Source organism: Equus caballus, chromosome 19, assembly GCF_041296265.1.
Source record: "Equus caballus isolate H_3958 breed thoroughbred chromosome 19, TB-T2T, whole genome shotgun sequence".
In the NCBI taxonomy this organism is placed as follows: Eukaryota; Metazoa; Chordata; class Mammalia; order Perissodactyla; family Equidae; genus Equus; species Equus caballus.
In genome coordinates, this window is record NC_091702.1 from 4491717 (window position 1) to 4505827 (window position 14111).

The 14111-nt window shown below is 44.0% G+C and overlaps 1 protein-coding gene across 4 annotated transcripts in view; it reads left to right on the forward strand.

Moving 5' to 3' along the window:
• LOC102148661 (NACHT, LRR and PYD domains-containing protein 1b allele 3) overlaps nt 1-13212 on the forward strand; it is a 49416-nt gene extending 36204 nt beyond the window's left edge. For all 4 annotated transcript variants that reach the window (XM_023623222.2, XM_023623219.2, XM_070243037.1 and 1 more), the window contains 4 exons: nt 7136-7189; nt 7435-7515; nt 10085-10351; nt 11802-13212. In XM_023623222.2, coding sequence (XP_023478990.1) covers nt 7136-7189; nt 7435-7515; nt 10085-10351; nt 11802-11821 — 422 coding nt within the window. In that variant the 3' untranslated portion in view covers nt 11822-13212. The remainder of the gene's footprint in view (nt 1-7135; nt 7190-7434; nt 7516-10084; nt 10352-11801) is intronic.
• Nucleotides 13213-14111: the final 899 nt, after the last annotated feature.

Sequence of the window (14111 nt, forward strand, 5' to 3'; positions counted from 1 at the left end):
TCACTTTCTCAGGCATAGGAAGCCCCAGCACAGTTGGCTGCAAGGTCTAATGGCACGTTCTTGTTGTAGTTTTTCTGTTAAGTGATTAGGCCCCCAGTGTGGCTGGTTGCAAGGCGCAGGGGCTTACGGTTGCTGTAGGCCTCAGGCCTGCAAGGCTGTTGTCAGCTCTCAGGATTGCAGCTGAGTGGGGCTGGCTCAGGCATTGGAGCACCCACTTTTTTCAGGCTTTGGAAGGTAGGGCTGATTCCCTGTGTAGCTGTTTGAGTTGCACAGGTCTGCTGCAGCTGATAAGCCCCATGACCCACAGGTCCACACCCACCGTCAACACAGTCCTGGCCCATGCACACTTCCCAAGCCCCTGTAGTGGACCCAGTCGCCCCACTGCAGAGGCCCACACAGACTCCACCAACACCCCACACTCTCCACCTGCTCCTCACACGTGCCTTGCCTCACAGAAGTGGACCCACTTGCCTGCCTGTAGAGGATCAAGGCACCCAGTCTATGCATGCCAAAAAGTTGCCCAAGTGCTTGCTGTTGGCTGTGGCCAGTCCCTAAGGTGGCCCGCCTGCCCTGGCTGAGCTGGATTAAATCAGTGCTCTAGTTGGTGGGGCAGACCCTGGGCTAACGGGCCAGGGGAAGAGCTCCAATGATGTCAGCCAGCACACCTGTACTGCGTCACAACAATGGCTGCCACCAATGTCTCAGTCCCTGGAGAGGTCTCACGTCTCACCAGGATGCACCCAGAGCCTACCAGGTGAGTCTCTTTTCACCAAAGGACTTTGTGTTTTTCTTTCTGGTGATTTTAGGTTGCTTTCCAAAACAGGTGCATTTGTGTGGGGACCCTTCAAGAGCTAGCTTTTTCCCACTTATGTCCAGTAGCTTTTCTGGGGGTATTCCCCATGCATTTAACAGCCAGCAAAGCCAGATATTATGAGACCCATCTCAGCTGTGCTGAGTCCGAAGGATGCTTATGGTAGTAATGCTCCCTTGCTCAGGTACCCAATTCTCCGGGGATGGCTGCATACCAAGGAGGGTGGCTCCTGGCTGGCTGTGAAGCTCCACAGCTCATGAAGGTGGCATTTTTCTCTCCGGAAGGAATTTCTGCCTCAGTCAGGACTGTCCGTTGTTGTGGGGGTTTTCTTTATCCCGTTTTCAGTTTTCTCTCCAGGGTAGTTTTTCCAAGAATAGTTGTTACCTGGTTGTGTTCATGGGAGGAGGTGAGTTCAGAGTCTGCCTACACCACCATCTTGATACCCTCCTTCCTACTTTCATTCTGTTGCATGTGGCTGTCCAGTTTTCCCAGCACCATTCATTGAAGAAACTCTCTTTTCTCCGTTGTATGTCCTTGGCTCCCTTGTCAAAGATTAGTTGTCCATAGATGTGTGGATTTCAATTCTGTTCCATTGATCTGTGTGCCTGTTTTTGTGCCAGTACCATGCTGTTTTGATTACTGTAGCTTTGTAGGATCTTTTGAAGTCAGGGATTGTGATGCCTCCAGCTTTATTCTTTTTTTTCTCAGGATTGCTGTGGCTATTTGGGGTCTTTTGTTGTTCCATATTAATTTTAGGAGTCCTGTTCTGTTTCCATGAAGAATGTCATTGGGATTCTGATTGGGATTGCATTGAATCTGTAGATTGCTTTAGGTAGTATGCACATTTTAACTATGTTTATTCTTCCAGTCCATCACCATGGGATATCTTTCCATTTCTTTGTGTCTTCTTTGATTTCTTTCAATAACGTCTTATAGTGTTTAAGTACATAGATCTTTCACCTCCTTGGTTAAATTTATTCCTAGATATTTTATTCTTTTTGTTGTGATTGTAAATGGAATTGTATTCTTGAGTTCTCTTTCTGCTAGTTTGTTATTCCTGTATAGAAATGCAACTGATTTTTGTATGTTAATTTTGTACCCTGCAACTTTGCTGTAGTTGATTATTTCTAATAGTTTGTGGTGGATTCTTTAGGACTTTCTATATATAGAATCATGTTGCCCACAAACAGTGAGAGTTTTACTTCTTCCTTTCCAGTTTGGATCCCTTTTATTTCTTTGTCTTGGCTAATTGCTCTGGCCAAAACATCCAGTACTATGTTGACTAGGAGTGGTGAGAGTGGGCACCCTTGTCTTATTCCTGTTCTCAGAGGGATGGCTTTCAGTTTTTCACCATTGAACATGATGTTGGCTGTGGATTTGTCCTATATGGCCGTTATTATGTTGATGTACTTTCCTTCTATACCTATTTTATTGAGGATTTTTTAATCATAAATGGCTGTTCGATCTTCTCAGATGCTTTCTCTGCATTTTTTGAGATGATGATGTGATTTTTTTCCATATTTTATTAATGTAGTGTATCACATTGATTGATTTGCAGATATTGAACCATCCCTGTGTCCCTGGAGTAAATTCCCCTGGAGTGTGGTATGTGATCCTTTTAGTATATTGGTGTATTCGATTTACCAATACTTTTTTGAGGATTTTTGCATCTATGTTCATCAGCGATATTGGCCTATAATTTTCCTTCTTTGTGTTATCCTTGTCTGATTCTGGTATCAGGGTAATGTTGGCCTCATAGGATGAGTTTGGAAGTGTTGCATCTTCTTCAGTTTTTTTGGAGTAGTTTGAGAGGGATGAGTGGTAAATCTTCTTTGAATGTTTGGTAGAATTCTGTGTACAAGCCATCTGGTCCTGGACTTTTGTTTGTTGGGAGGTTTTTGATTATTGTTTCAATCTCTTTACTTGTGATTGGTCTACTCAGATTCTCTATTTCTTATTGATTCAGTTTTGGGAGATTGTATGAGTCTAAGAATTTATCCATTTCTTCTAGGTTGTCCAGTTTGTTGGCATATAGCTTTTCATAGTATTCTCTCATAATCCTTTGTATTTCTGTGGTATCTGTTGTAATTTCTCCTCTTTCATTTGTAATTTTATGTGAGCCTTTCTCTTTTTTCCTTAATGAGTCTGGCTAAGGATTTGTCAGTTTTGAATCTCCTCACAGAAGTAGCTCTTAGTTTCATTGATTGTTTCTATTGATTTTTTAGTCTCTATTTCACTTATTTCTGCTCTAATTTTTATTATTTCTCTCCTTCTGCTGACCTTGGGCTTTGTTTGTTCTTTTTCTAGTTCTGTCAGGTGTAGTTTAAGATTACTTCTTTGAGATTTTTCTTGTTTACTGAGGTACACCTGTATTGCTATAAATTTCCCTCCTAGGACCACATTTGCTCCATCCCATAAGAGCTGGTGTCTTGTGTTTTCATTTTCATTTGTCCCCAGGTATTTTTTGATTTCTCCTTGGTTTCTTCATTCATCCAATGGTTGTTCAGTAGCATATTGTTTAGTTTCCACATATTTGTCACTTTCTCAGCCTTTTTCGTGTTGTTGATATCTAGTTTCATAACATTGTGGTTGGAAAAGATGCTTGATATGGTTTCAATCTTCTTAAATTTATTGAGGCTTGCCTTGTTTCCCTACATATGGTCTATCTTTGAGAATGTCCCATGTGCACTTGAGAAGAATGTGTGTTCTGCTGTTCTTGGATGTAATGTTCTATATACATCTATTAAGTCCATCTAATCTAGTATTTCATTTAAGGCCACTGTTTCCTTGTTGATTTTCTGTCTGGATGATCTGTCCGTTCATGTAAGTGCTGTGTTGAGATCCCCTGCTATCATTGTGTTGCTGTCAGTTTTTCCCTTTATGTCTGTTAACAGTTGCTTTTTATACTTTGGTGCTCCAGTGTTAGGTACATACATATTCTGAAGTGTTATGTCTTCTTGGTGGAATGTCCCTTTTATCATTATATAATGCCCCTCTTTGTCTCTCATTGTCTGTTTTATCTTGAAGTCTACTTTGTCTGATATGAGTATGGCAACATCTGCTTTCTTTTGCTTGCCTTTTGCTTGGAGTATCATCTTCTGTTGCTTCACTCTGAGCCTATGGTTGTCTTTCAAACTGAGATGTGTTTCCTGGAGGCAGCGTTATTGTTGGGTCTTGTTTTTTAATCCACCCAGCCACTCTGTGTCTTTTAATTGGAATTCAACCCATTTACATTTAGAGTGATTATTTATATATGAGGGCTTGGTAGTACCATTTTATCTCTTGTCTTCCAGTTGTTCCATATTTCCATTGTTTCTCTTCCTTTGTCTTTCTGATTGCCATTTCAGTCTGGTGGTTTTCTGTGGTGGTTTTCTCTTTTTTTATGAATTGTGGCTTTGCTCTGATTTTTTGTTTAGTCATTACCATGAGCTTTGCATAGAAGATCTCTTAGATGAGATAGTCCATTTTCTGATAGCCTCTTATCTCCATTAGCCTAAGCAGGTTCCATCCCTTGCCTCTTCCTCCTCTCAGTTATTGTTGTCATAAATTGTTCTTATCTGTGTTGTGAGTTTGTGACTAAATTGAAGTGTTTTTAGTTATTTTTGATGCTTTCCTTTCTTTTGTTTTTGTGTTATAATTAAGTATTTACTGACCTATTCTGACTTAGAGCTGCAATTTTCTGATTCTGTGTGTCTATTGATCACTTGCTCAAAGCTGTGTAAGCCTTTGCTTTTTTGTTTCAGGTAGGAGGGCTCCTTTCATCATGTCCTTTAAGGCAGGCTTAGTGGTGATGAGCTCCCTCAGCTTTGTTTGTCTGGGAAAGCCTTTATTTCTCCTTCATATTTGAAGGATAATTTCACTGGATAGAATATTCTTGGCTGAAAGTTTTTGTCTTTCAATATTTCGAATATATCATTCCACTTTCTCCTAGCCTGTAAGGTTTCTGCTGAAAACTGCTGAAAGCCTGATAGGAGCTCCTTTGTAGATTATTTTCTTCTCCCTTGCTGCCCTTAATGTTTTTTCTTTGTCGTTGACTTTTGCCAGTTTTAATAGTATATGCCTTGGAGAAGGTCTTTTAGCATTGATGGAGTTCTGTTGGCTTCATGTCCTTGTAGTCCAGTTTCTTCTCCAGGTTTGGGAATTTCTCAGGTATGTCTTTGAACAAGCTCTCTGTTCCTTTCTCCCTCTCCTCCCCCTCTGGAATACCTATAATTCTTATGTTGCGTTTCCTAATTGAGTTGGATATTTCTTGAATAATTTCTTCATTTTTTAAAACTCGTGGTTCTCTCTCTTCCTCCACCTGAATCATTTCTTTCTGTCCTCTTAATCACTAATTCTATCCTCCGTAATATCAGCTGTATTTTTTAAATCCATTCTACATTATTTTTATCTCATTGATTTTGTTCTTTATCTCCAGAATTTGGGTTTTTTTAGAGTTTCACTCTCCTTGATGAAGTATTCCTTCTGCTCATTAATTTTATTCCTGTGCTCATTGAACTGTCTTTCTGAGTTTTCTTGTAACTCACTGAGTTTCTTTTGATAACTATTTTGAGTTCTCTGCCATTCAGATTGTAAATTTCTGTGAGTTCAGGATTGGTTTCTGGAGACTGGGCATTTTCCTTCTGCTCTGCACTGTTACTGTAGTTCTTCATGGTGTTTGATGAATTGATCCTTTGGTGGTGCATTTGTGTTTGTATCAGGTTCACAGATTCTACCTGCCACTACCGGGCTGAGGTAGGAGCTCTGTTTCTGATCCCGCCCCATCTGCTGGACGTTGTGCCAGAAGGGCTGCTCTGCATTTCACGCTGGCTGCAGCCACTTAGCAGATCACACACGCACAGGTGGAGCGTCTGTGCTCTGCCAGCAGGTTGCTCTCGTGCAGGACCACTGTGCTTGGCAGGGGACGGGGCGAGCTGGTGCAGAAGGCAGGAAGAGAAGGGCACTTTCTTTTGCTTGAGGGCTGGCTCTGTGCCAGTGGGCATCTCAGCTGAACTGGTGTGCTTGGTGGGGGCTCCTTCACAGGAATGGAGCTGCATCACTCGGTGGGGAGTGTTTCCACGGGTAGGGCTGCTGTGGCATGGTGGGCACTCCCACTGACCAGGCTACAACTCCAAAAGTGTTTGAGCCAGCCAGGCTGCCCCGCCTCCTCTTGCAGTCACACTGGCCACCGTGTGACAACCCATGACATAGGTTGCTCTGCTGGGGAGCGGGAGGAGTGCACTCACCTAATTCCACTGCCTCCCAGGGATCCAGTCCACCCACCACCTGATGCACAGCTGCATTGATCTCTCAGATGCCCTGTTGTGCTGTGCTGGGAATTCTGCTGGTTGTTGAATCTTCATTTAGCTGTAACTTAGAGGGGAGAGATAAAGGGAACAGCTCACACCACGATGATGCTGATGTCACTTCTTGATTTATTCTTCAAATACATTATTCTTATCTCAGCACTCATGGTGCCTCCACCTTCAGCTTTTTCAGCTTCCATGCCTCCTCAGCTGCTCAGGTGTTACTTTTTAATCACAGCAAATGCCACAGTAATAGAGGTCTTTAACATGCAGCAACCTGAATGACAGATGTTTTTCTGGACTGGGAACGGATCTCTTGCTAGTTTTAAAGACCACTTTATAATACCTCGTGTGTTTGATTTTTTTAAGCTTCTTCAATAATGTTCTCTGTTGTAAGATATTTCTGGTCTCCATTGTATTTTTGGACTAAGCTAATGGTTGAGGTTAGTCGTTGCTGTGCAGGCGTCTTCCCTGTAGGGACCTGTGGAAGGCTGCATCAGACGGGCACATCATAGAGCAGGGGCTGAGTTCCAGACAGGGAGCTGGGTCAGAGTCCCGGTGACATGTGCAGAAGAACTCTAACACAGCATTCTCCAGAATACAGTGCGATAATATGTGGGACTCTTTTAGGTGGAGTACATATAAATACATTTGCAATGAAAAATGTTTATTTTTGTGGCTTCCTTCTCCATATGGCAAGTGATAACAGTGTTCTGTTTGCAGCAGTTATAGATTTAAAGAGGTACTGGATAAGTAACCTTTCAGCTGGCATATGGGTGTGGCGAAAACCATAATGGTGGCAGGCAGATGACTTAGTTTGGGAAGCACTTACCTCACAGACCTGTTGGAAGGAGTACTGGTTATTTATCTCAAAATTCCAGCCCAGTGCATTTGTGCACATACCAGTTAAAGCCCCAGATCCATACTTGCACTTCAGAGAGGTTGCCGAGATGTGAGAGCTCCACACGCTTTCACAGATTGACTTCTGTAATTCACATTTATTCTGCTTTTCCAGTCAGTGCTTATTGTTCTTTAACAGGTGACTGGATTCAGCACGATCAGAATCGGAACATTTCGAAAAGCAGCATGAGTGGTAAGTGCTGGTGGCTGGACTCCACTCTCCTATTCCTTCCGTCTGCTGGGATGTTTGCTTTGCTGTGCAAATGTGGTGACATTAAGGGTCTGTTACATGTCCTGTAGCTCTCTCAATCATCTGAACAACCTTTGAATCATTTCAATTTGTTTCTACTTGAATGATGATTTAAAAAGAAACTCCAGATGGAAGGTGAGTAGGAAATAAACATAAGGCAATGCCAATTTGTTGATTTTTTTTTTAAGGTAACAGGCGACGAAAATTGAGTAGCAGCTTACCTGATGAGGAGGCCTATGATAAAAGAATGAAGCAGGTTGACACTTCAGGTTTGTAAAAGTGTCATCAGTGGTATAAATTAATTCCCTGGTCTCTGCTATCAACATTCATCTAACACATGTACTGTTGGGTCAGTCTTCCTGGAGCCACATCCCAGTTGTGCCTGTCCTCCCAGATGCCTTCTCCTTGTGGCTCCTCAGGCCTAGATAAGGTCCTCCTTGGTCTGCCCCAGCCTGCTTTTCCAACTTGACTCCCCACTCCTCCCCTTCACTCAGTCTACATAGAATAGAGGGTTGCGGGGAGCTCCCTTACAGACCGTAAGGATAGGGGCAATCGCCATCTTCATGTTTCCATAGCACTGAGCATGGAGTCTTTTGTGTAGAAGATGATGAATGTTGATTGAATGAGATTGTGAATGTCTGTGTGTGCGTTGATTGACTTCACAGTTGTTAGCTACATCTGGGGTGGAGAGCCTCCAGCTCAATTATTGGGGGCAAGTGTCAACTTAATTTCTTCCAGTTAAATGGCAGAGACCAAGGTTCAGTAGTTGCGAAGACGCAATAGAGATTTAAGACAGGACAACAGGTCCCTTACTAAGGAGCTGGAAGATGGAGTATGGAGCTCAAAATTCAAGTCCAACCAGAATTCACAAACCTGGGTTTCAAAACTCAGACTCATGAGACAAAGTCTCAAGGCTTTAGAGGCCTCATGTAACTCCCCAAATTACCCCTTTCCTCAAAATTCCTTTCCTTTTACAATAATTGTGAGGTATGAATGTCTAAAAGTAGGCGAGCTCTTTCTCTGTAAAGTGGAATAAGATGATCTTCAGTTTCTGAAAGCTGGAGGCTGTGTGGTGGCGCTACAGGAGTTTCTGTGCATCACCATGGAATCGTTTATCCTTAGTTTTATTAAGTAAACTTCAAAATAAGTGAGGCTCTGGAATTATTTTTAAGACCTGACTAAATTGGAATACGTTTTTTCCAGTTTTATTGAGATATAACTGACAAATAAAATTGTGTATACTTAAGTGTACAATGTGAAGATTTGATATAGACATTGTGAAATATTTACCATTCAAGTTAATCAGCACATCCGTCACTTCACGTAGTTACCGTTCTTCTTTTGGTGGCGAGAAGGCTGAAGACGTACTCTCAGCGAATTTCAAGTCTACAGTACAGCGTTACTGCAGATGGTCACCATGCTGTACGTTAGATCCTCAGAACTTACTCATCTTATCACTGAGCAGGACACAATTTTAGGTTAAATTGATATATATGAAAAGTTTTTCTTGTTTCATGCAATTATTTGGCTATTTGAAACTAGTTCCAATAGCAAGTAACTAGAAATAGAATTAAAATTATTAAATACCTATAAAGATGTGGAATTGCCACCCTTTTTGGAGTTGAGGATGTGGTATCTAAGTAAATTAATAAAGATTTACTTTTGTTTGGGTATTTCCACAACATTCTTTGAGATATTAAGTCACTATCCTGGTAGTTTTAGACTCAGTATATCACTGTGTTGCTTTTAAAAATATGGTCAGCACTCAACCTTAACAGAATCACATTGAGATCTTGTTGAAATTTAAGTTCAGAGTCTGATACAGTAGGTTTGTGATGGTCCTGAGAGGTTGAGTATCAGTAGGTTCACTGTGTAGTTTTCATCGCATCAGAAGTTTTGAGAGCCAGGAGCAGCCGACCACGTGTCAGGAAACCACCAGCAGCGCAGGCCATCTTTAGGGACCCAGGTCATCAGTCTGGAAAGTCAGAGAGTGGGGAAAGGGCCCAGGCACAAGTGTTTGGTTCACATCAATAACTCAGCCACAGGTGAGCAGAGGTGTTGCGGTCCCAGAGGAGGGGCAGGAAGTGGTGTGCTGACCTCTCACCCTCTTCCCGCGTCCCCTCCAGCATATCGCTGTGAGGATCCTTACCCAGAACTCTGCAGCCAGTGAGCTTTGCTGCACCAGAGACAACCAGCTAAAAGACATAAAAGTGGAAAATCTAGCTTAAGGGTAGGGCTGATATTTTTATGGGACCAGTGGTTTGCATTGGCAAACATATGCCCCTCCAAGATTATGACACTGTTTCTTAGAGATCAACAGATAATATGAATACCATCCCGTGACTTTTCTGTGGAATGCGCTTTTTCCTGGAATGCCAGGAGATGGCACTATGGAGACTGCGATTCTGATCTGCTGCCACCCTCTGTAGTGACCACTGAGGTAGCATCCGTATGTGGTGTGACATTAGATAAAGACCGAAGTGGGCAAGGGCAAAACTGTCTGTTTCTATTTTTGGGCCACATAAATTATTTTTGGTGTCTGACTTTTTTTTTATTGCAACTTAATTTGTACTGCTTTGTGAAAGAGTCTCATTCCCTGACTCACTGATTATCAGCGTGAACCCCATAGCCCGGTTTAATGTTGTGTGAAATACTTCCCTTCAGCCCTTACAATAGTTTGGAAAGCAGAGATTTTTTGGCACTTAAACATATTTTAAAAGCAGTTAAAGTTACAAATCATGGTGTCTTTTTCCTATAAGGAGCATACAATTTCATTATAAATAGTTATAAATGATTGAAGTGGTGAGAGGAAGTGCTGAATTCCTCGTCTGCTTTTAGATGGAGTGAAGGCTAGAAGCCTGTTAACAGACGCTCAGTTGATCACGCTTGCTGGGAAGCTGGGGAAGGAGTGGACAGAAGTGGCCATGGCCAGCCTGGCGTTGGACACCAGAGATATTGACGATATCCAGGAGAAGAAAGATGTTACCATCTATAACTTTAAGGTGCTGAAGAAGTGGCAAGAAAAGGAGCAGGGTAATGCTACAGCCCAGAATTTATATAACTGCTTGAAAAACGTCCCGGTTGAAGTCCAAGACATGCTGAAAGGTGAGCAGGAAGTTGTCCTAATTAGGCCTTTTCTTGGAATCAAGTTGTGTCTTCGTGAATGGCAACTTTCTGGTGTAGAATGTATTGCTTGGCTATTTATAAGCGTGGTTCAGAGAAGCACGCAGATGTGGCAGGAAGCATGTGGGCTGCCGTTGTCGAAGTGCAGAGGATTTGTGCGTGGAGTCGCCAAGAGCTCGAATCCCAGCTCAGGTGCCGGCCAGCTTTCCCCTAAGGGGCAGCCTCCCTGCGCCGGCCGTCAGATGGCGCCGAACCCGCCCGGGTGCTAGGTTTGTTGTGAGAATGAAGAGGTGGTGCCGGTGGAGTTCGAGGCAGGGGGAAGGCTCGGCGCCGCGGCGTGGATGAGAGCGCCGAGATGCTGCTCTGCGCTAAGCCGGAGCAGGAGCGGGCAGGGTCGCCCTGGCGTGGCAGCACAGCAGGACCAGCCACTGGGGCACCAGCGAGCCCAGAGAAGGGAAGGGAAGCGGAGACCAGAGAGGGCTCGGCGAGGCACCGGGAGTCTCAGCCCAGGAGCCACACTGCTCCTTCCTCTGTTTTGAGCACTTCTTTTTTTGTGGCTTGACCTAGCACGCTGTTATGTCTGAGGTCAAGTCAACTCAAAACTTTTATTGTTCCATGTTGTTACTGCACGTGTGGTGTTACTTCTCAGAAGCCTCAGCAAGTCAGAGAGAAGTTTTATTTGGAATTTTCTTTGGACTTTTTATTCCAAAAAGAATGTGAAAGTGTGCTAACGCCCCAGGAGTTTATAGGAAAAGGAACAGCCCTCGGTGATCTCCAGGGGCCTTCAGACCCACCGAGGGCCGCTGTCTGAACTCCCTGTGGGACTTCGGTTGCCCCGGAGGGGGAGGGGTTGCTGTCAGTATCCAAAGGTTGCTCCTGTTCTTAGATATGTTGAATCATGTAAATGCCTGAGGCCCCAGGTGGAAGCCTGCTTATCTGCACGCAGGGCTGGCCTCTGGGCAGCAGTGGCCGCTGCGCTCTGATAACCAATAGTCAGTCTCTTCCATCGCAAGTAGCTGGGCGCATCTAGCTCACAAACCCTCAGTAGTGAGTTGCCGTTTGGTTTTTTGTTGGTATCTGCTCCTGACCACCCTAGACACTTGACTTGCTGATCCCTTGGAAGATTTTTTGCAGTGAAAGGGATCATAAAAGCTTAGTAGTTCAATCTCCTCATTAAAAGAGAAAAACCTTCTATGAGTTAAAAACAAACAAAATCCCCCAAATGTACCAGTATCTTCTGCTCTCTTGTAGCCAAAATATCTAGTTAATTGGCTGAATTTTGTGTTTTTATCACGACGTTTTAGTATCTTCCACGGCAGCCTTTGTTGCCGGGGCTTATTTTCAGCCCTTTTGAAGGGGCGAGTGTTGTCTTTAAAAGCATGCCCCTCCCCCTGCAATGAATTCCTGAGTTTGTTGGGTTCTGTTTTGTTAGGCTTCTTACGGGGAACATGAAGTTTGGAAGACGGACTGAGAAAGGAGGCCTGGGGACCTTACATCTGCAGAAGACCATGTCAGCCCGGAGTGGGTGTAGACTCGATGAGACCTTGAACTTCACAGCCTGTGCAGGCAGCTCCTGTTAATCGTCAGCCACTCTACAGCTCACAGCCCTCAGGGAATGTAACATGTTTGGAAACTTGAGGAAGAAAACACATCTCTAATATCAAGATTTGTTTCTGCACCTCCCGCTCGCACATCGCGCCCTGCACGCCCGCCCACAAGTACACTGACACAGGTGCTGAGCGGGCCCCAGCCAGTCAGATGAGAAACGTGCTCATCTTCCTTCTGGAGTCTGTGATCTATGAAATTCACATCAAGTGTTTGAAACATTTTTAGCAATTAAGTGGTGATATACTTGCAGCAATGTAATTTAGCTTTTTTCTCATTGACATTAATAATGAAGAGAAGTTCCTATTCTTTTAGTTCCCACTCAGACACACGTGCCCCTGGTCCAGTGCGTCTTTGTATGTGGGAAATGGTTTTCATATCGCACATTGCTAACCTGTCTGGCTGGTGGTCTGTTGAACCACTGAAGCAGTCGTGTTGCCTGGTCCTCGAGCGCTGAGGGAGGAATGTAATCTCCCCCATCGCAGTGTCAGTGTGCACGCTCAGAGGCGGTCCCCTCCTCTCACTGGGGAGTTCCCCTGGATCGATCCTCAGGGAATCCTTGTGAGTTTCCTCAGCCCTCCAGAATCACCAGGCCAAGCACTACATTTTCTGACTCTCGCCCTGGGATCATTTGCTCCACTCAGAGGTAGCCTTAGCCGCACCAAGGGAGAACGGTGATCTCTTCTTGAGGAAGACTTGCCCAGGGAATATCGAGCCCATTGGCTCTTATTAATCAGTGAAGTCGTTTTTATGGGATCCGTAGATGTTATCATTCTCCCAGAATCATGTATGTGGTGATTAACATTTTGGATACGTTTTGTTAACTTATTTGAAGGAACTATAAATTACCATTAGTCTTCTGTAGGTGTTAGCTGGAGAGTAAAATAAATCTCAATGAATTAATCAGAGAAACACACTTTAACTATAGCTTTGCCTGTGAAGAACAAATTTACTTTATAGGGAAGAACATATTTTTATTTGTCAGGGATCCTGTGGAGTTCAAATCAGTGTCACTTTATAAGTTTTGCTTTTAATTGTACTATATTTTAGGAAACACATGGAATTTTCATATTCAAAAGAGTAAAATACTTAAAGGACTTGAATTTTTAAATGTTTATAAGTTCTCTGAAGAAAAGCATAATTTCAGAGATGCTTTGTATATAAGCTGGTTTCCTAACAATTTTCAACCTTGCTCATACTCTGGATGAAGGGAGGACAAATAAATCTGCATTTATACAGTGCTGTGTCTTTGTGTTATTATTTACTCAGGGATTATTTTTTGAAGCATCACTTTCCTCAGCTGCCATGCTCTAGGCGTTAGTTGGTTTTGTGCCCAGCCCTTCGGTTCTTGGACTGAGGCCGAGTGAGTGCAGCCAGGCAGATGAGGTTACCCAGGAGTTTGCTCAGCTTCAGGAGAACCTGCGGTCGCCTAACCTTCTCGCTCCAGGAGCCATTTAGAGGCCACCCCGACTCCGCCCCCGTCCCCAGCCCTTGGTGATGGGAAGATGTGTTTTTATTTAAAACCAGGCTGATTCATTTTAGTCCCTTACCTATGCATCTTGCTAACGGGATTTTTCTGCACCGTTGGGACTCATTTTGTTCTTTTATTGGACTGCTTTAGGGGAAAAGCACCCCCTGCTTTGTCGTGTGGAAGTGCGTCTTCACTCCGTTTCCTACGGAAGCCGCCGGACTTGCCGATTCCTCTAAGTGCGCTCGTGAGGATGGCGGTTTCAGCGGTTGGCCAGCCCCTTGCCCGTTGCTGGAAGTCCTTCCTGGGTGATGCAGCACATTGCTGAAGGGCATGATCCCAACTGGGTAACTAGGGCCTTGCTGCTGGCCTTGTCTTTTCTAGCCCGCATACGATGGTTTGGGCATTTCTGATACTGGCTCTGTGGCTGCTGATGCTGAAATGGAGGCTCTGGGTTGAATTCTGAGCACGGACTTCTGACGTTCTTTCTGCCGCTTAGCTGGGCCCTCCAGCTGCACCCTGGAGCTTCCAGTGGATTTGGATTCAGTTTGTTCCAGTCGTGATGTAGATTCCTAGTTAGACAGCCTGGGCTAGTCAGCCATCGACCTTGTGGAAGTCCGTTCCTGCTGTTTGCTATGCCTCTGGCGTGGGGCTCGTTTTTAGAACGGG